Raw genomic sequence first — 22833 nt, forward strand, 5'->3', positions numbered from 1 at the left:
GTTTTTGGTCTCTTAACTTTAAGTGAAAGTTAGAATTAGTCCATCTTTAAAACTTTGGACAAATTTAGTCATTCATCTTTAAAAATACATGAATTTAGTTCTTTTAACTAAATTTTGTTAAGTTTATTTGACATTTCAAACGTGTTATTCAACTAAAAATGAGCAAAAATGTGTAAAACGATGTAAGTAACTCATATGCTATTATGAAATATATTTGAAACGTCAAATAATCTTATTAATAAAATTTAGTTAAAAGGACTAAAATCACACATCTCTAAAGTTAGAGAATTAAATTGGGCCAAAGTTAAAAAAAAAAAAACTAATTCAAATTTTCATTGAAAATAAAATGATCAAAAACATATTTAACCATAATAATAATTAGTATTATTTTTTTTTCTTCCATATCTTAAGTTCTCATGTGTTTTTTTATTTGTTTTGTTGTGAACTTTGATTAACAAAGATTAATATTGAAATCTTAAATTGTAGTAATATATTTTGAACATTACACCCTTCGATCGTTATTACAACCAATCGTTTGAATACTCATGTCGAGAATTTTCAAGTGATCGACCATAAGAATGTTGAGACGAGGACACGAGCGCACATGCCCGCCCGATCAAAAACATTGTTAGCATCGAGCATAATGACCAAGAAGTAAGCAAAATAGTAGGATTAGGATGTAATCCACAAGTTACTCCCATAAGTAGGTTATGGTGTCATTGGGCCACAATTAGGCCTCACAAAAGGTAAAGGACCATCAATAGCACTATAAATAGAGGATGTAGATAAGGTAATTGGTACTTTTCATTATCTACATTTATTAGACCGTGTAAAATTGAATACTTATTTGAGCTCGGAGTATCTTTTGTAGGTGCCCCATAACCCTAAGGAAAACGAGTGGTAGTGGACAAACGACAAGAGACATGATTTAAGGAGGACTTTGAGAATCACAAGATTATTAGAATAATATTTGGTCTAACAAGAACATATTTTATTTATGGATGATCTCTTTTAAAAATAAGTTAGTACCTCTTTAAAATATATGTGTGAGTAACTTAAAGAATTAATTTTTTAAGAGGAGAGAAAGGTTAATTAAATTTCATAATTCTAATGGCAAACCCTTTGTTAGATACATGTGCATGACCAGGTGCCATATTGAATGTCTTTTGGTGATGTAAGATTTTGTGAGATAAAAAGAGTACATATAAATCTTTGAATTTTGCTATTGAAGTTGAAGTTTTAATGTTGTTATGCTGATAAAATTGATATGCACATGTAATTATATTAATGAGTAAATAGAATTTATGTAACCCTTAAACATGGTAGATATTGTGTAAAGAATGAATGAGTCACCTATGTGTGTGCGTGTGGGGGTGTATGTGTGCGCACACATATGTGTACTTAAGGTAACATAGGATTCGAGAGACTACAAAACTTTAGTGTTGTTTACCATGGGGAAATTAAGTTTCAGTACAATACAAACTCATGCTAAAGATATGTCTCTTCCCTTTTATGCATCAAACAAGTAAATGAAAATAATACCAGTAAAGATAGATCACACGTTACAGTTACAATCTAATATCTAATAACAACGGCCACCCAAAGCTTTACGCTGAGAAATACAAGAAAACAAGAAACCACTTTGTTTAAATGTACATACATGAGCTGCCAAGTTTCTGCATTATACTATCATCTGATCTGAATGAAAACTAAGCCTTCTGAAACTTTTCCACATATGCCTGCAGCCAAACGAAAAATAATTATAAGTAAGTTGGAAAATAAATACGTCTCAATCTTAACTTATAAAATGAAACATCTTCTGGAGTTGCATGCATATTTATTCAAATTCATCTACAAAATTCTAGTTAAATGGAAGACAAGATATAGAGTTCTTCGTTTTTATGATGAAAATCTTCAGAATAACCACTGACCTGTACAAGTTTGTCAATCTTTGATTTTGATAATGATAAATAACTGTCAATTTGCTCTTTTGTCTGAGGAATATGTGGCGGCTGCACTGTATCAATAACTTTGTCAGCAACTTTCTTCACAATTGCTTTATAATCTTCTTTTTTGATTTTTCCACAATTCCATGCTGGATTCAGAAGCTCCTTAACGAACTCAACCAATGCAAATTTAAATGCAAGAATTCCTTTCTCATCCTTCACTGTCTTGGCCTCCTCAGCTTCACATGTAGTAGAACTTGGCTTTCCTTCAGCTACCGTTTTGTTTTTCTCGTTACTATCCTCAACATTTTCACCTTTCGGCAACTCAATTGAATGTTCACTCTTGACAAGTTTTTCTTCTGAAAATGCAGGCTTTTTAGACTCCTCAAGATGTTGTCCTGAATCAGATAACAATGATGGGATTTCTGCTGTATGTTTTGGGATATTTTGACTTGGAGAAATGGTGGGGACCACCTCTTTTTCATTAGCAATCATTGATTCTCTAAATTTACGTCTTGGATCTCGCAGCTTTGGGAGTCCAACAGCAGGACCTGGCTTGGTGGGTGTTATGGAAACAGGGTTACCAGACCCTTCAGTGTTGCTTTGCAAGGGAGTGGCCTTTGCATGTAAAGAAACAGAAGCAGCAGAAAGAAGGGCTCCAAGGATCTGTAACAACAAAGGAGCTGGAAGACTAGTAAGTTGAGCTAGTTGCTCTTCTGTTGTCATGTTCTGAATTCGAGCATTACTTGAACCAACTTGTGATATGTTTGCATCCATCACATTTGCCTCAGTTGTCTGTTTTTTCTCAGCAAACACTTCCTGCTTCTGCACACTTTCAATAGTTCTCACACTTGGAGGAACAGTGGAAGGTGCTACTACTTGACTTTGTCCAACTTCCTCACAGCTTGAAGAATGCGAAGCATTTACATTCTGATGAATTACTTGTTCTGGTACAAAAAAATAGGATTATGTAGTATGAATCAACAAGAAATTAGATAGTTTTTTTCTATAGACAAGGAGGCATAACTAGTGAAACATCAAGCACGTGATTACCTGGAGCAACTTGTTGCTTACTCTGCTCTTGCTCTTCTTTAATAGGGATGGGAGATCTCACACCACAATTCCAATTATGAGACATTTTTTCATTACCAGGCAAAATGGTGGGAACGTTGGAACTATCATTTTTGGTCTCCTTCACATCACTTGAAAATGATGATTCACCATGCACTGTGTTCTTGTCTAAGCTATGGTCCCGTTCATCACCAACGGGCAAAGTATTAAATCCAGGTTCTGGGTCAACCATGATTCCTGTTTTGTTCTCTGCACCAGCGGCACTACCATCTAAACCCCGTGTATCATCAATTATTTTTCCATGGAGACTAACTTCATCACTCGATTTTGGACCATCCAAAGCCTGATCTCCACCACTGCTCCTTAACAAATCATCCTTGAAGTCTCTACTTGGGCTCCATAATGCTTTACTATCATGTAAAAATCTACAATGTTTACCATATCGACAATTCCCAAATGCATAAAATTTGCAAGGAATTTCACTTGTCCGGTTTCTACCATGACTTTGCTTCAAAGAGCTCCCTGTGCACCTTCTATCAATTTCCATTTCCCTGCTTGATTCATCCATAGAAGCTTCATTGAACTTGCTAGAATTTTCATTGCATGATGCTCCCATTCTACACCTTCCATCTTGCCTGCGTGAACTTACCCTGCTGTCTTCAGATTTTTGATTGTCACTGTGACGGAAGAGACATTGACTTCCTCTTCTGCATTTCCCATCAGCAAAATTTCTACATGCTGCCCTCATTTCATATCTATCATTGGTTATTGAATCCCACCTAGACCTACGACGAGGGCTCCTGCTCCTGCTTCGGCTCCTACTTCTGCTCCAAAGAAAGTCAGACAAGTAAGAAAACCAGTTTTATGCAGAATGTATGCATGCCATGTCAAAGATGAAAATTTTCTTCAGAAGGGAGTAGTTTTAATTTTATATCTACCTTGTTGTCAATGATATAAAATATAAAGCAGTCTAAAAGTATTAAAAACACCTGGAAATTTACAGAGTTGAGGATAGACCCAGAGACACAATCTGAAACCACGGGATGGAACATGACATTGATTCATCTTGGTAAGAAAATTTTGGAAGTTGTTTTTGACGAGTTTATCTAAAGGACCTAAGAACTTCGGCTTCAAAACTTTTCTGCATAATCTACGTTTTTAACATATTTTTTTGAGTGTTGCATAAATAGAAAAGATACAAAGCCATTCCAACATCACATAATTAGTATAGGTATTGCTTACCTGTTTGGTCAGCATCCAATTCACGAAGTTTCTTTCCACACTAATTAACCATTCTCAATGGAACCATATAATTAAAATATGCTTCAAACGTGTTTAAATATACTACTCAGTTCCCAGAGGTGACAAAGCATTCTCATGAGTATTAGCATTATTAGATAATATATGCTTGTTGTGGTTTCTTTGTAGAATTTGTTCTCATAAACCACATCACTTATCAAGTTTACATTAATTTTCAGAATATAGGATTAATGCAGATGTTAAGTGGTGAAACAAACCTGACTAACCTACTGCAACCAGTTTCTGGGGATTCATTGTCCTTATTTTCTAAATCTTCCTTTACAGGAGACAATTCCATTTTGTTACTTCCATCAGTGTTTTGCGCATCTGAAACTCTGTAATCTTTGCTCACAATATCATCCTTATTTGAACCCCTGCCTCCTGAAAAAGATTCCTCCTTTGAAAATCCCATTCTTGGATCTAACTTATCGTCTCTTTCCAAATGGGAAGACTTTGAATTGTTGCTACTAGTAGTACCTGTAGATGACCAGACTACAATTATGGTGTGTTCATAAGTAAAACACTGGAATGATATAGATGCCTATTATCAAATTTATGAAAAAAAAAGAACTGTTATTTTTCGTTAGATTTTAGCCTTTTTTGAAAAATAATTTAATAATCTTCCATATCTTGTATTGTAGAGATCAAAATGACATGACAAAATTTCAGAGACAAAAAGTTTTCATAGAAGTACTTAAAGTCGGTTAAGCCATTTAAAGAGTTGAACAATTTGCGGACAGTGACAGACAAATAATTAGGTTGCATATTTTAACTATGTTCAGAACTTAAAAAAGATTTTGCTGCCATACCATAAGATGCAAATTGAGGTGCATCTCCTGAATCCAACTTTGAAGAGGTGTTTCTGCCGCTTTCGCTCATCTTAATCTTCAAAGCCTTAAAGCTTCACTTTGACGGATGCAGAATGCTCTGATTCAGATAAAACAACAACATCATCGACAAAAGTAACATAGAATAAAACAGGAACATGAAATCTATCCTCATTCTTCTAATATCCTTCACTAAAGGAACATGGCATGCTAGAAATAGGAACAGCATAAATATCAAATGAATGAGAGTGTGTACATTTTTAATACCGAATAATCATGAATGCAAACAGTTCCATCAAAAGTTTCCAGGATTCAACCTTATCAAAATTCACACTTCAAATTAACCATACATGATACAAATATAACTGACCATTCTAAAACGAAAAGAATTTAGTCAAAGAGAATAAGAACATAATACAGGAAGGAGGATTAGGCCTCCCTCGTATTGGCCAAAACAAGAAGGGAAAAAGATGGTATCTTTCATTTCTTTTGCTTCTAAAACATATGGTCTGCTATAACTTTTGTATCATCTGCAAGAACTGAGAGATGAACTTAAAGAAATTTATCTTTATCACTGAAGGTTACATCATTCATACAGTGGATTGACACTGCTAACTTTATTGAATTGAATTTCTTCAATGTTGTTTTCTTCCGGAAGAATAGGAAATATACATAGACTGTTACATTGAGTGCACTTGTGGGTAGAAGGTATACTTCGAACTTGTACAGCAAACATTAAATAGCATGACAGACAAACCTAAATGTAACAGTTTGGTATGAAGAATGCAGGAAACAACAGAAGCAATATCAAGATTAAAGATGATGGCGAAACCATAGAGCAAGAGGTATGTGGAAGGCAGAATATCTTACTGTACTGTAATGCATTAACATTACTATTAGCTTAAAACTATCTTTATGCTTAAAGTTTATAGAAATCGACATAAGGTGCCCGATAGGTTGAATAGCATTTACATGCATACATTTCTTAATTCTAAGAATATCCAAAGATCATTCAGATTCAAGCACAAATAAAGAAATACATGTTAATATAGTTGTTCACCAAGATGAAAAGAGAAGTTTCTTTTGAATCTTGGATTTTTGGTGTGTAATAATCATCAAAGTGGAGTCTTTGATTCCTTCTTGGAAGTTTCTTCGCAGCCAGGAAGTTAATAATGATGCTGAAGATCACAATGCTCGGGTTTTGGAGAAATTAATATGTTTCTTCTGTTGAGGAATCAGTAATTCTCACTTGGTGAATACCTCAGAATTCCCTGGCACGTGCATGAAGAGTGATGTTGCTACCAAAATCCCTGAGGAGGAGTATCTTGCAAGACTTGAAGGATAATAATTTTGTCTAAAGAAGGTTCTCCCCTTAAAATCTGCTGATAAAGAGTTGTAGAGATTTGGAACCTTATTCTTGATTGGTCTTTAGTGTTCTTGGTCCGAGTTGTTTTGAATTCTCCTTCGCATCAATGGATGATTTTAAAAGCTGTTTTGAATTCTCTACGCTGTTTCTTGGAGTCTTATACCTCACATTCTTCGACTTTTTCTATCAACTCCTGAATTCGGTCCTTTCAAACAAAGAGTCACATATTTAAGTATTGGTTAGGATTCTTACATTGCCTAAAATATATTGTGCAGCAAAAGTTATTTTTGCTTTGGATAGTGTCATTCGATCGTTACTAAAAAAAATCTCATGTTTTTTATTAATTTTGTTTTAAATTTTTTTTGTAAAATATATTTATCAGTTTTGTTATAAAAAAAATTATAGGAAATTGTTGCTAGTTTTTTTACAAAATATTTTGTATAAAACATTTTTCGCAACAAATTTTGTAAAAAATACTTGTAAATTTTATAACTTTTTAGAAAATAATTATCGATGAAGAAATTACTTGCCAATTAAAATTCTTAACAAAATAACAAAAAAAAGTTTTTTCTTACAAATTTTTTTAACAAATTTGTAAAAAAAAATTATATAATATAAGAATTTTTAGTAGTGAATTTTGTTATATTGAATATAAGTTCAAAGTTTTATATTATATAAAAGTAGACAAGATGGAAAATATAGATGAAAAAAAATAAACTCTATCTCTTGTTTCATATTCAGAGGTTTGGCCTATCAAGGAATTGGGTTGATCATGAGGAGATTATGTAAAGATTATCATTCAGAAGTATATTTTGTTTATTGTTGAACTTTTTGTCAAGTCTGAAGGATGTTCTGAATCTTGGGTGTCTTTGTTCATGTTAAATTAATGGGTTATGAAATTATTCTTCCTACTAATTATGTTTACTTACTTTAGTTAGTTTGATTGTATCAGTGATAATGTTGAGTTATGAATTTACTTTGACTCTTTTGATACATTTGTACTCTAAATATACTGGATTATCTTTTATTAACATGTATGGGTATGATGGTGCTGATCAAAAAAATGTAGGGGAATGACGATGGGATTCCCATGTATTTAGCCTTAGGCTTTTACTTCCTGCACCCCTATAATATTTTTTAGCATCTCAAATTTCAAAATGGCTATTTTTTTTTTCTTTATAAAAGTCGCTTCCAAATGATATTTCGGAATTTTCGGAATAAGATTTTCCAAATAAAATTTTTGAAATAGAATTTTTTGGAACAAGATTTCAGGAATGTGGATTTTAGAATAAAATTTCTAAAACATATGAAATGTGTTCTAGAATATGTTTTTCAGAATGAGATTCTAAAAGTAAACTTTTCGGAACATATATAATTTTTTTGGAATGATTTTGAATTTTCTGAAAACCTCTGCATGAAATGTGTTTTGGAAATAGCTTTCCAAAATACATGAAACAAGTTTTGGACAGAATTTTTCAGAATGATTTCTTTTTTTTTGCATTTTTCTATTCGTCGCCACAACATTGTCCCACTCTTCTTCTTTATCTGTAATTAGCGATCGTTTGATGGAGTGGTGAAGGATGTTTGAGTCTTTTTCTATTATTATATAGGTGCAATTAGTAATTGTAGAGGTGCAGGAAGTAATAGCCTTCGGGTGTATACAGAAACTTGATCTCTTTTAGTTCATTTTTTTTTTTTGATGTTGTAGTTTTGTTTTATGTTGTTATGGTTTAAGTTATCTTTCTTTGATAATGATATTTAGAACATTTTTTTATTGATTATAAGTTTGAAACAAATATATAAGTGTACATCAAGTCAATTTCAAATTCCAAATTGAAGAACAATTGTTTATGGCTACTCAAGCATGCAACTTCAATTCAAAAAATGTATATTATGTTGATAGTGGTCACATAAGCCATATGACACCTTCAATTATCTTCATCTCTTGGTTGGGCAAATCAATGTCAATCTTAATGGAGAAAGTGTTCATGTTGAGAGGAAAGGTACAATTTTTGTTCACACTAGCAAAAGGCATATATTTATTCATGATGTTTTTGTTTATTTTAGAATTAGATCAAAATTTTCTTAATGTTGCTCGGCCAATGAAGATATATTAACTACTTTTAAAAGTAATGGTTGCATGTTTTGAATCGTGGAGGGTTGATATGTGTGATAATAACTTTGCAATTAGTTTAAATGAAATGAATCAATCAATACTTATTTTCAAACATGATGATTCTACCTTATATTAAAAATATATGGTATTTTCAATATGGATGCAATGAATTTTTTTTTGAAGTTATGACATGGTGAGAGACATTTAGATGACTTTTAATTACAATTAAAATCTATTGGTTCTTATATCAAGAGGCAGGATGGCAAGAAAATTTAGTAAAAAAGGACAAAAAAATGAAGAATATCAAGGTAATGATAAAAGAAGAAAAGATAAAAATAAAATAATTTAAAATATTTTTTTAATAAAACAAACTTTTATTTGTTTTAAAAATATGTTGTAATTAAATATTCCTACTAAAATGTTTTAAAACAGAAGAGTTACATTTTCATAAAAGTGATTATTCTAAAATATTTTCTTTTATCTTTTTTTAACTATTTTGTTATTACCTTAATGATAAAACAAAGGATTTTGATATTTTTGATTGAGTTATGTTCTTTAAATTTTGAAGTACTATAAAATCCACCAAAATTTCTATAATCGAGTGAAAATGGTACTTGAACATGCTAAATTTTTCTGTTTAAATGAGAATGTTGTTGGATTTTTTTTTTCTTATAAAAGAGGAGTGAGACAGAATAATCCCTTGTCACCTATTTTGTTTTGTTAAAGAGGTTCCTAACATTGAAACTGGTTCAAAATTATGTTAAGTAATGCATTGTCGAACAAGACGTGGAGAGAGGAGTAAGAAAGAGAGAGAATAGAAAGTTAGTCTTAGGATGTTTCATAATCTGTCTTTTTCCATTTTTTTATGACCAAAGTTTGAAAAGAATGGTTATAAGTGTCACTTGATATTCTTGAAGAAAAAAAAATACGAAATTGAACAACTTGATGATCACTCTTTTATAAGCTAATTTTTTAAGTTAAATTTCATGGAACAAGTTTGGTGGGATTTAGTCTAATTTACCATTAGACCAAATGAAATGTAGTTAATTACATTAAGTTGGATGAGTTTATAATTTTTACTAAATAAATAAATAAAACTAATTTGGATTGTATAATAACTTGAATTATTGAGAATATGTGTTTTGGAATATAACATTTTGTATTATAATTTATAAATCTGTAATCCCTTAAATCTATCATTTTTAATAATAAATGCTAGCAATTAAAATAGTATGACTTCAGCAGCAAAAAAATAAAGCACATAGCCCTAAAATGACGATACTGCTCCCAATTACGTAATTAACTTTTAAAATGGTAAGAATTAAACATAATAATCCTTGTTCACTCAAAAAACACACTGTCATAATTTTAATTTTGAAATGTATCAATTAATAGACAAATAAATAAAATTAAAAATTAAAAAGACAAAAAGATATAAGTACCTGAAAGAAGAATCGACTCGAAGGACTCAAAATAGTAGATCTCAGCAATTTATTAAGTGAAGGCTAGAAAATTGGGAAAAAGAAATAAAATTGGAAAATTAGTTCTTAATTTACCGAAATGGAAAATTAAAGAAATAAAAGGGGAAAAAAAGACTGAAATGGAAAATAAAATTCTAAAATCAAAAGGAAATTAGACCTAGAAAGAAGGTTTTTCATCGTCATACCAATTTTAGGGATAATTGGTGGTTTGAAGAACACGGTGAGCACAAATGACAAATAACAATGGCGACTTTAAGTCTTAAAGAATTCAAGACTTTGAGTTCTCGACTTCGGCGGAAGAAAATATATTTGCTAATGACTTAGGGTTACAAGATAGGGTAAATATATATGTAACTTAAAAAAATATATATTATATTAAATTATCAAGTTTAAGATAATTGCTAATATTATTGTCTCTTTAACTAAATTCATCCCACTTTTAGTACTTTATTTTATTTTCAAAACTACCCTTTTTGAGAAAGAGTTTTTTTTTTTTAATATTAAACTTTTGTAAACTACTTTTTGAAACACAATTTAGAGTAACATCTTCATTAATTAATTAATTAATACAACTTTTATCATGCACACCAAAACACAATACTAAATGTTTCCCACCATAAATCAAATATTTGGCAAACATATACTCACAACAAGAATTCCAAATTAAAACAACCTCTTTGTTGACACTGTCTCATCTTCATGTTTTTTATATTTTTTTTTCTACTTCATACAAATATAAATGTCAACAAATATATTTAAGAACTCATCTCTGAAGGCAACAAACACATTCAAAACCTTTTTTAATACGTGCATTATACAACTCAAGTTTGTTTATGTAAGTCACCATGCCCTTCCATTATGTTAAATAAAAGTCATATTCATTTGCCACTCTAGCCTCCATTGGTCTTGTTAACTGAAATTTTCTCTCGTGCATCGTGTTTATTAAACACACCGATAAATTCTATCTATTCCTCAAAAGAAAGTAGACAAAGAAGAAGTTATGCGTTATAATTCAATTATAATCAACACTAGGGTTCTGGTTTTGGGCTATGGTTATAACTTCAGGTTCCCATGGTTTAGGTTAGTTGTCTAAAGTTATCATGTTGTGTTTTTTTTAATGAAATAAAAGTGTTAATGCATCACTATGTGGAATGATTTAAAATACTCATAGGTCATGGTTGCGCATGTGAGTCATCTATTGACACAATATAGATTCAAGATGGTTCATGAAATGGTCTTGGTCCATGAAAGCATATGTACCAACCCTTAAGAACATTAATCCATACATATAAATCACACCCTTCATTTCTACACCATCTAATCATAATATCTCCTTTTTGTCATCGTTGCATCATTTGCAATGGCGTATCTAAAATAATACATTTAAATTTTATATATTTAATTGTACAAAAAATTTATGAGATAAAAAAATAGAAATATAATATTTTAGTATAAGTGAGGTATGAAAAAGTTTTTTTTTTCTTCATAAATAAAATTGAACATATGAGAAATGAGTATAGAACAATAAGTTTGTGTTTGACTTTCTTTTTCTTTTATTGAAAAACACAAAATTACATGTGAAAGAGTAAAAAATAATATAGTAAAATAAAACAATAAGTAAATTAATTAAAAAATTATGTGTAATTTTGTCGATTTGCTATCTCTAACAAAATTTAATGTCGAGGACATTGAACATGAAAATTAAAAAAATCTGACAATAAGTAATAAAATAGACTCAAATCTTAAGAAGTATAGATTTTGATGACTATGATACCATGTTATAAATTAATCTTATTTATAATAAATATAAAATCTCCAACACATACTTTATGTCAAGGACATTGACATTGAGTATCGTAACCACAAGAATCATATCATAAGTAACGTAATAAGTCTAAACTTTCCTTATTATAAAAAATAATTTTTTAAATATATTATTTATTACTTAAAAATTAAAAAAATAAGTATAACATTATTTTGTTAACTACACAACTTAATTTAATATATCATTTTATATATTATATAATTAATTCAATAAACTTATTACAATTATTATAATATTTAATTGATTTATAAAGTTATAATTAAATATAATTATTAAGATATTCCAATAAATTTTATTCCATAAATATGGATATATTATATAAAAACCTAATAAGCACATTAAATTTTAAATACACTGAAATTATTAATTTAAATCGATACTTAAATTTTTATCTCTCATTATGAAATAATTTAATATTTTCAACAGAATTTAATATCAATTAAATTTAACAATTTATTTAAATGATTATAAATATTTTAAACAGTCAAATTTTCAATACTTGGGAACGTAATAATACCTCTCCCCCTCTCACTCCGTAGTCCGTACTCAAGTCTTCCCTTTCACTCTTCACTTTTCAGTCATCCTCTTTTCTCATCACAACTTACCATAAATTCGGATAATAATAATGTCTGCATTAATAACACTATTAAACACAAATAAATGCAGCCTAATAATCAAATTAATAATTCCAAAAGTGGCCATTTCTTCATCCCTCGGTCCAACAAACAAACCCGTGAACCGCTTCCAACTTCAGAGTCACGAGACAAAAAACAGGGCCATCAGATTCATACCACTGCCATCTTTCTAAAACAAAAACAAAATCTAAATTATCAAATATGAATTACCACATACACCTATAAATAAGTTCAACAATCATTCATTCTCCCAACATTCCACAATGGATTATCTCTTCCTCTTTTCTCTCTTCCTCCTCCTAACCCTCTCCGCCGCGCACCGTAAAACCCCGCCTGTCACCGCCGTCAAATCTGTCACGCCGGAGATCCAACAAGCCTGCGCCGCCACGCGCTTCCCGCAGCAATGCGAAACCTCTCTCTCCCAATACCCCAAACTCCCGCCCAACCCGACCTCTCTCCAGCTAATCCAGTCCGCCATCGCCATCTACTCTGAAAACCTCGCCACCGCTCAGTCCATGGTGAATTCCCTCCTCGACGGCGCTTCCGGCAGCCGCAACCTCACCGTGGCCGCCTCCACCTGCGTTGAAGTGTTGGACAACTCGAAGCACCGCACTTCCCTCGCCAGCGACGCGCTGCCACTCGGCAAAACCAAGGACGCGCGCGCGTGGCTGGGCGCGGCGCTCGCTTACCAGTACGACTGCTGGAACAGCCTCAAATATGCGAACGTGTCCGCGGCCGTCGGCAAAGCGATGGCGTTCATCGACTCCCTCGAATCTCTCTCCAGCAACGCCCTCAGCATGGCCTTCTCCCTGGACGCCTTCGGAAACGACGCCGCTTCGTGGAAGCCTCCCGCCACCGAGCGCAACGGCTTCTGGGGCAGCCTCGCCTCCGGCGACTCCGGAACCGTGGGAGGTGTTCCGCCCAATTTGAAACCCGACGTTACTGTCTGTAAAGACGGAGCTGACGGCTGTTATAAGACCATACAAGAGGCCGTTAACGCTGCGCCAGATAACGGCGACGGGAAGAAGCGGTTTGTCATACTCATAAAAGAAGGAGTTTACAAGGAGACCGTTAGGGTTCCGTTGGCGAAGAGGAATGTGGTGTTCTTGGGTGACGGCATTGGAAAAACGGTTATAACCGGTGACGCTAACGTGGGGCAACCAACCATGACAACTTACAACTCTGCCACCGTCGGTACGTTTCAATCATATATTTATGGGTAAATTGGTCATTTTCTTCCCTCAGTAGCTCTTCCAACTAACGATAAATCACATTTCTTCTCAAAAGTTAACTTTACTGCTTAACGTTAATTTGGTACTTAAAAAATTAAAATGTATAAATATTATAACTTAATAAAATAGTTTCATAAACTTAGCTCACTTTTTACATATTGAAATTAAAATATCGGATAACAATATTTTTATTCTTTCAGAGTTAAATTGACACTATTTATACTTTCAGAAGTAAAAGGATTATTTAACTTAATCTTTTAGTTTAAATTACATTAATACCTTTTAAAAAAATTCTGTAATTATGTTTATACTTGTTATTTATTTCATCTTTTTAAAAAATGAAATTGGAAAGGAAGAAAAATTTAGTTATGTGAAAGATGTGATTAATTAATTAATTTGATATTAACTATGATGGCAGCGGTTCTTGGGGATGGATTCATGGCAAAGGATCTGACGATCGAGAACACAGCTGGTCCTGACGCACACCAGGCAGTGGCATTCAGATCAGACAGTGATCTTTCTGTGATTGAGAATTGCGAATTCTTGGGCAACCAAGACACTCTCTATGCTCACTCCCTGCGCCAATTCTACAAATCATGCCGCATTGAGGGCAACGTGGATTTCATCTTTGGAAACGCTGCCGCAGTTTTCCAAGACTGTCTCGTCCTGGTTCGTCCCAGGCAAGTGCGTCCAGAGAAGGGCGAGAACAATGCTCTCACTGCACATGGCAGAACGGACCCAGCACAACCCACAGGCTTTGTTTTCCAGAACTGTGTCATCAATGGCACTGAGGAGTACATGGCTTTGTATCACCGCAACCCAAAGGTGCACAAGAACTACTTGGGTAGGCCTTGGAAGGAGTATTCGAGAACGGTTTTCGTTAATTCAGAGTTGGAGGTGATTGTGACACCCCAGGGTTGGATGCCATGGACCGGTGACTTTGCCCTCAAGACACTTTACTATGGGGAGTTCGGGAACAAGGGTCCTGGTTCTGATTTGTCTCAGAGGGTATCCTGGAGTAGTAAGATCCCTGAAGACCACGTCGTGGCCTACTCGGTACAGAACTTCATTCAAGGAAATGATTGGATTCCATCATCATCCTCGTAGTTAATGGACATCACAGCAAATGCAGGACTTTTGTACATCACCAATTATCAATCAATACAATATCAATAATAGCTTTCCAGTTAGGAAGAAATTTTAAATCAATTTGAGTGGTACTGGAAAACTACAGGTGGCAACAGATGTAATCTCACTCTCTTTACTGGGTTCACCCCTATACGAATGATTTAACGTGTTTGGTTATCAGTTAAAATCATGGAAAACAAGCTCCAACTAAATGATATATATTCTTCAAAAACTTGCTTCATCGATCTCATGCTTTAGAAAATGAGAATTTGCTTTTGCCTGAATCGTTACACACGGGACTTCCAAACACGATACTCTGTTCCAAGTTTACATGTTTTGCTATACTACATAAGAAAAATGTATGCGAAAGATATTCCGGACATTATTGTAAAAATAATAATTTATTTAAACGATGAATAAGAAACACACAAGTGGTGTTTACATAGCACGACCTGTCACCTGTTGAAGTAGATTTGTACTTTCCGTCTGAAGAAAAAGCGACGTGGGGGGTGAACACCACCGGTATGGGCACCACGATCTTGTAACAAAAGCATTGATTTTTCAATTTCTATAATTGCTACATGGACGAAACTTGTAAACCATCTTCCATAATACAAATGGCAAGAAATAAACAGAAACATATTGTGTATATAATTAAAGCAAATAAGTAAATGAGTGTAGTAGATGTGGCAGATACTGTGAGGTTTGGCAAAAGGGTGATTTAGTTGCTTATGCGTCCCATTCCCATTAATAAAGTATCGATCCATGTTCACATAGAGTTGCACGTGAATGACAAAGGAATTTGAGGTGAGACAGTGGTAGGAGCACTCGGGAATTTGATAAACAAACATCATTGTTTGGTCATTTTCGCATCATTTAACCTTTAACCATCCACGCAACTACGGGCAGTTACTTCTACCACAAAATATTGTATGCTACACATTTAATAAAATTAATGGATGGATTCAGTGTTCAAAGAAAAATAAAATATGAGTGAAGGGAAAGTGTTGGCAGTAGTCACATGTTGCGGAAAGGTCACGTGAGAGTTTGTTCACCATTATTCATCCACACATTTCTTTTCCAAAAGGTATAATTCTTGGAAGTTTTTGAGCATGGACAAAATTATATATTTTCACAAATTTGTCTCATTACCTTAGCCAATGTATTAAAAAATAGCATTAGTGCATTGCTGCACTAATAATGCTATTTTGGGAGTTGGTTAGGCACTGTAATAATGCATTAGCTACTCTTTGAAATGGGTGGTTTGTCCACTACCTGCACTACCTGCTGTAGGATGAATAATGAGGCATTTAGAGTATATCCACTTGCTATACAAATGCTGTTATTCCGACATATGAATATAATAATGACTAGGTTTGTTGGAACATTGTGGCTCATAATCAATACAGGGGTCGTACTAATTAACAACCCATTGAACTAGTTTGTCAGAGAGTGGTTCTGCTAATACAATATGGTTGAATAATATGTGTATTGGTTCAACCATTATTCATCTGTCCCCAACCATTGTGTGTTGAATTTAAACCTGAAGCACAATCCAACTTCTTATATCTTCCCTTTCAATTGAATTTAGTCAACCTATGATGATCAAAACTTATTGAAGGAAATTTTAAATCGATTAGAAATATTATTATATATAAGTGGAAATAGTTTTCTTAGTATTTTATCAGAATAATAAAAAATTATCTTAGTTAATATTTGAATTTATCATATCACACGCCGTTAAAGTCTAACTATATTCATAACGGAGTCTTTTTCATAAGGAAGTTTCATATCCAACATTTGTAAAACCAAAATTCAAATGAGAAATAAATGAGAATATTATTTATTTGAGACTTGGTATCATGAATTTTCTCTCACATTTGAGGGAAACAAAGAGGAAAGAGGTGAATGAAGAAGAAAGAAATACTTCTTTTTTTTATGTTTTTTTGGAATAAATATATAAGATGAAAGGATTATAATTATGAGTGGATTTCAATTCCTTCTTCATAGAGTGAAGATTTTCCATTGATGGATACAAAAAATCTTAATGTCTATATCTTTGACTCCTTTCTGCACGTTTTGATATTTTTCTTATAAATGAGTTATATTATTATTATTATTTCATTATAAAGATAGATTTATTTTCTTTTATCTTTCAATCCAACTAAAAAAGTGGATAAAAATTAATTTCATCCTATCTTATTGCCATTAATTCAAATAATTGTTTTACTTATTAATGAGTTATATTTTATCTCCTAGAATTTTCTTTCTTATCCAAATATAGTACTACCGTCATTAAGAAAGTTGTTAATAATTTTTTGACTTTTTAAAACACTAAGTTGAAGCGATTTGATATCTACGGGTAAAAAGTATCATAAAATAAAGTTATGTGAGGCTGAACTATTTGTGTTTTTTTGTGACTTTCTTTCCTTTTTGAATCTATAAATTTGTGATACACAAACTTGTAGATCTTTATGATGATTTTTTTCAAGGAAAAAATCTACTTGATTCAGTGGAGATGGATGGTTCGTTTTTAAGTGGAAACTTGATGTTGATGAGGTCAAGTTAGGGATTCTTAATGAGTTAAAAATTTTGGTCTAAACTAATTAAGTATCGTGTTAAAGAGTTACTTTTTATTTGATTTTAAAAAATATAAATAAAATAATTTTCGCAAATTTAATCATACAAAAATTACTTTTAATTTTTTTAAGATGTAACTAATCAATGTATAAACAATATATAACACATGTATACATTTTAATAAAATATATTATTTTTAGGTCCAATCAAAAGTTTGAATTGATTCAACTAAATTGATTGGATTATAGGTTAAACGAATTAGACAAAAATTAAATCGGGTCTATTTTAGTAACTATAAGTTTGACTGTCATAACGTTTTTAATTAATTAAATAAATCATTTTGATGTAACATTTACTTATAATTTGACAACAAAAATGTATATATATATTTTTCATAATATATTTAACTCTTTTATAGCTTTACTAAAAGATAACTCAAAAATTTGAATTGATTCAACTAAATTGATTGGATTGTAGGTTAAACGAATTAGAAAAAAATTGATCTCCTTTAACTCAGGTTATTATTTTTAATTTGGTCAAACATTATTTAAATCGAGTCTATTCTACTAACTCTAAGTACATGAGTGTGACTCTCATAAATTTTTTAAACTTTTTTATAGAATTAAAAATTTTATTTTGATGTAACATTTATTTATAATTTGACAACAAAAATGTACTTTAAATATTGTTTTCATAATATATTTAACTCTTTTATAACTTTATTATAAAGATAACTCAAAAATTTGAATTGATTCAACTAAATTGATTGGATTGTAGGTTAAAGGAATTAGAAAAAATTGATCTTCTTTAATTTAGGTTATTATTTTCAATTTGGTCAAACATTATTTAAATCGAGTCTATTTTACTAACTCTAAGTGCATCGGTTTGACTCTCATAAATTTTTTAAACGTTTTCATATAATTAAAAAAATTATTTTGATGTAAGATTTATTTATAATTTGACAACAAAAATGTACTTTAAATATTTTTTTCATAATATATTTAACTCTTTTATAACTTTACTATAAATATATAATACTATTATTTCAAATGAAATATTTTATTACATTTTTATTTGTTTTTTCATAAGTTATTGTTTTCATTTTGAAAGTTTTAAATGATCTATTACCGCTTTCTTTAAATTGGTCTGGTTATAATTGATTTATTAGTTAAAGATTATTTATTGTTTTCTTAATGGATCAAACATTGATAGCTTAAATATTACATATTAAGAAATGCCTCCTTTTTTTTCTCCCATCACTATTATTTTTTTTATTTTCTCATTTTGTCGTGGAGGTCTACCATCAAAATATTCTGCTTTCTTTTTTATTTTCTAAACATCCAAAAATACACAATTTTTCTTTAATAATTATTCACTACTATTGTTATATAAGATAATTTATAATTAATGTAATTTATTTCAGTTTAATTTTTTTGCAAAATTCATGAAAGTTCTTCATCGCATCAAAAGGATATTAACATTTGTAATATTAATATCTGTATCTATATCTATATATTTATTTTTTTTATTTTTTTCTACTTTTATTTCAAATAAATTAATATTTTACACCTGTTTCACTGATAAAATAAGAATTTATTTGACTGTGGAGTGGGAGTATAAAAGAATACAAGTGTGAATGTCTTAATACTCTGTTATAATACCTGATCACACTGACGAGCAGACTCAGCACACACCAAAAATAGAGTAGAATAGACCATGTTGATTCAAATCTAAGCAGGAAATTTTCTCCCTTGATGCCATTTTTCTGCACCAAGAAATTTATTCACACTCGCAAGAAAGTTAAATTCATGTCACAGATCAGAAAGTGATGTTGTGGCAATGGCAGGTGGCGTTGGAGTATAACAAGAATCATCACCGGTCCAATTGGTTTCACCCCAATGCTTCAACATGTTTTTCCATGAACACAACTTATCTATGCATTTCTTCAACCTCTTATCTTTAACCCTGATTCGCCAATGCCCATCTGAGAAGTTTGCAATTTGAGCTTGCCTACGATCCCATTCCAACTGGGCCTTCTGCTTTGACTTCAACATGCAAAACTGCTGCAAAAGCTTAGGCATTTCATCATGCACCTTCCACCACCTTTCATGAGCAACATCACTCGCAAACTCGTGAAAGATATCAGCATTCCAGTTACAATCGTAGTCCCGAAAGCACAACCACGGCTTCATTCCTAGATAGTGAAGCACATATAAAACTGGAGGCTCAGCACCAAACAACAAAGTCTTCATTTGCTTCTTCTCTTCCTCATCTCCAACCCAAAAATGCTTCAAAAAGTTCATGTGCTTCGGTATCCTGTGCCACCATGTAAATATTTCATTTAAGTATCCCTGGTCCCCTCCGTTGTAGGACTCAAACTCATCAATATGATCCATCAGAAGCTTGAATGTGCAATTTGATGGCTCAACCACCATCACACCCGAGTTAAAAACTGTGCCATCATTTCCTGTTGCAGTGATTTCTGGCATTCCAAATAGGAAATCTATGTTTCTTAGAATGACCAAATCTGCATCGATGAATATTATCTTGTCGTAATCTGTAAGCTGCCACAAACGAAACTTGCTGTAGTTCCATTCGTTGTAAGCATCTTTTTCAGCCTTTGGGTTTCTGATCCTTTGTATTCTCCTAATCTTCCACCCTGCTGCTTCTAAACCACTTCTGTGGTACTCACCCAATGTCTCATCAACAAGTATAACCAGGTCCCGAGTTGATCCAGACATGCGAATGCTTTGTGCAGCAGCAATAGCTCCACACACATAAACGTGAGCTGAATGGAGAATAGTTACATACGCTTCTGTTCGAGCATTTCCCGCGTAAATCACCTCTGCTTGCAGTTAATTCAATTGAATCCAAATCACATACTCGATAAAAGAAATATAAAGAAGACACAACACAACATGATGATGTTCTATTGCTCATGTGTTAGAAAAACAGAACTAACCTTTGTCCCTCAAAGGAAGTGAAAGTTCACATGATCCTACTGGGAGGAGGAGTCTTTGTCTCAAAACAGTCAGGTTTGGTCTGTACAACCATAGATTCCCTTCATGTCTGGCAAGTTCTTTGCAGGTAAACAAATTTGGTATTGGGAAGAATTTGGAAACAAAAAGCACATAAACGGGATAATTGCTTTTGAAAGAGGTTGCAAGCCTAGCTGCTGCTAGTTGCAAGTGCAAGCGAGCAACATCTCTAGACCAATTCCCTCCATTGACACAAGGAAGCTTCAGAGCTATGAGATTGAGCCTTATTCCAGGAGATCTAAGACTTGGAAGGGAAGGACAAATCGGAACTTGGGTCCCTTCTTCTTCATCAATCCATTCTGGGTATAGGGATTCCCATGTCACGTTTTCTGCAGCATACTCTAAGTTCAGGACAACATGTGTAACATTAGGAATAAGCTGTTTCCAATGCTCTAATTCAGTCTTATTGAAGTTTAGAAGCCCAACTCCTTGAAATTCTTTTTTCCCTGTCAGTTTCTCTGTAATTTGTAACATATCATCCCAGTTAATGTCTACATCCGATGTATATCGAGGATCTGATCCACCCCATAAATGGTTTCCGTTGTAAAGTTTTGTGGAATAAAGAAGCATTACACAAGTAATGCAGATGGTTATGAATAGGAGAGAAGTTTTCAAGAAAGAAAAGTTGCATCTTGAGTTTCTGTCTCTGATGGATAACTGGATAGGCTTCTCTTTCTCGACATTTTTAGCATTGTCTTTTGTTAATCTTCGTTTGTATAAATCTACACTGTACCACGTAGTTGTTCAACGTCAAAATAATAGATATAACCAAGATGGAAGAAAATATATTTGAAATTTTTTTGAATATGTAGGCCCATTCCTTTCACACCCCCTTTCTTTTTCTCTTCAAACCCTCTCTTTTTTTTGTTTTGAATATGTATTCTCTAGAGCTGTATAAAATAAAATGGTCTTGCTAGATTGGGCTCATTAATCTGTGACCTGAAAATAACCAGGACAATTAGGCCTGATCTTTTTGGGCCAGGCTGGGTCAGTAAAATACAAGCCCAAATATTCTTTTTCCTTTCTTATACAATGCATATAAAATAAAACAAGTCATACAAATCAGACGAGCAAAAAATTAATAGTCTATTTAAACATTTGGTCGGTTTAACTCGACTTGTTTTTGTCAGCCTTAGTATTAATTAGAATTTTTTTAAACTAAATTTTCAAAATGTAAAAAAATAAAATAAAATGTAATTTCCAAAATTAGGATGGTCTAATAAAAATAGGATGGTGCGTTTCTATTTTCTTTCTTTTCTAATGGGAGTATAAATTTGTTAATTTTAAATGATTTATAAGATTATCTCATATAAAAAATTAAAACTAATCAATATTCAAAATAAACATTCTTTATGTTTGAAAACAATTTTTAAGTAAATTTTAGAAAGAAAAGATTAGGGTTAATTATCATAACTCTCGGCCTGTTATCCAACTTGACCTTTTGAGGAAAAAAAATTCAGAGCTTCTTTCTGCACCTCCATATTTTCTTTTTGCATCTCATATAATAAAAATTTTCATTTTATCCTTTTTAGATTGTGTAATCTAAAAAAAATCAAATTATATAATTTAAAAACTAAAAATAACAAAAAAAAAACAATTTTTTGATTGTACAAGTTTTTTTTTTTTAATTTTCAGATTATACAATTTAGAAGTACTTTTTACTTTCATATTATATAATACTAAATTCATTTTATACTTTCAAATTATTAAATCCGAAAAGAGCAAAGTGATTTTTTTTTATAAGGATACATGAGAAAATATTTGGAGGTGTAAGAAGAATTGCCGAAAAGTTAATGTCAAATATGGCCTAATCCAATGGTTCAATTTGACGTAATCCCTGCAAACATTAGACTTGTCTTTTTTATACACTATATTTAACCTAGGAATCAGTAAAAGTGAGAGAGTTGTGCAGTTTATTACAACAAATGGTTGAAGTTGGTGTCAGTGTCTGCATTCAGTATATGAAGCACGAAATAGATATAAGACCTTATGAAAATGAAAAGTGGACCAAAACAGTGAATTTGGCTTGGAACTTTTCAAATTAATGGAGGCAACACGCTATTAATTAAGAGCTTAATAATAACAATGATAAAGTTGAGAACGTAAGGCAGAAAGTGTAACCAGAAGACACTCACATGGATGCTGGAAAACGGTGTCTACCTTCAAGACCACGTGGGGAAGTAGCCATTTTTGTTCTATCTTTTCACTTTTCAGCTACAGAGGCATGCAACATCTGAACGAGTAAATTTTCGTGAACTCTTCAACTTCAAAACCACAATCCTCACAGAA

General features: G+C 32.1%; 4 protein-coding genes across 4 annotated transcripts; 1 reads left to right on the plus strand and 3 right to left on the minus strand.

The window, feature by feature from the left end:
* Positions 1 to 1450: 1450 nt before the first annotated feature.
* LOC114179686 (zinc finger CCCH domain-containing protein 38-like) lies at positions 1451 to 2742 on the minus strand. The gene is made up of 2 exons (XM_028066098.1): positions 1932 to 2742; positions 1451 to 1739 (listed from the first exon to the last, which is right to left on the minus strand). Exons 1-2 carry the CDS (start codon positions 2721 to 2723, stop codon positions 1710 to 1712), a joined length of 822 nt encoding a protein of 273 aa, XP_027921899.1. The 5' UTR covers positions 2724 to 2742; the 3' UTR covers positions 1451 to 1709.
* A 210-nt stretch (positions 2743 to 2952) lies between these two features.
* On the minus strand, positions 2953 to 5195 carry LOC114178493 (zinc finger CCCH domain-containing protein 38). Its single transcript, XM_028064429.1, has 3 exons — positions 5126 to 5195; positions 4535 to 4793; positions 2953 to 3841 (listed from the first exon to the last, which is right to left on the minus strand). Exons 1-3 carry the CDS (start codon positions 5193 to 5195, stop codon positions 2953 to 2955), a joined length of 1218 nt encoding a protein of 405 aa, XP_027920230.1.
* Positions 5196 to 12829: 7634 nt separating this feature from the next.
* Positions 12830 to 15123, plus strand: LOC114178803 (probable pectinesterase/pectinesterase inhibitor 51). The gene is made up of 2 exons (XM_028064903.1): positions 12830 to 13760; positions 14217 to 15123. Exons 1-2 carry the CDS (start codon positions 12830 to 12832, stop codon positions 14903 to 14905), a joined length of 1620 nt encoding a protein of 539 aa, XP_027920704.1. The 3' UTR covers positions 14906 to 15123.
* A 3969-nt stretch (positions 15124 to 19092) lies between these two features.
* On the minus strand, positions 19093 to 22833 carry LOC114177603 (UDP-glucuronate:xylan alpha-glucuronosyltransferase 1). The gene is made up of 3 exons (XM_028063017.1): positions 22680 to 22833; positions 20469 to 21271; positions 19093 to 20351 (listed from the first exon to the last, which is right to left on the minus strand). The coding sequence occupies exons 1-3, from the start codon at positions 22730 to 22732 to the stop codon at positions 19318 to 19320; spliced, it is 1890 nt and encodes a 629-aa protein (XP_027918818.1). The 5' UTR covers positions 22733 to 22833; the 3' UTR covers positions 19093 to 19317.

Source organism: Vigna unguiculata, chromosome 3, assembly GCF_004118075.2.
Source record: "Vigna unguiculata cultivar IT97K-499-35 chromosome 3, ASM411807v1, whole genome shotgun sequence".
In the NCBI taxonomy this organism is placed as follows: domain Eukaryota; kingdom Viridiplantae; phylum Streptophyta; class Magnoliopsida; order Fabales; family Fabaceae; genus Vigna; species Vigna unguiculata.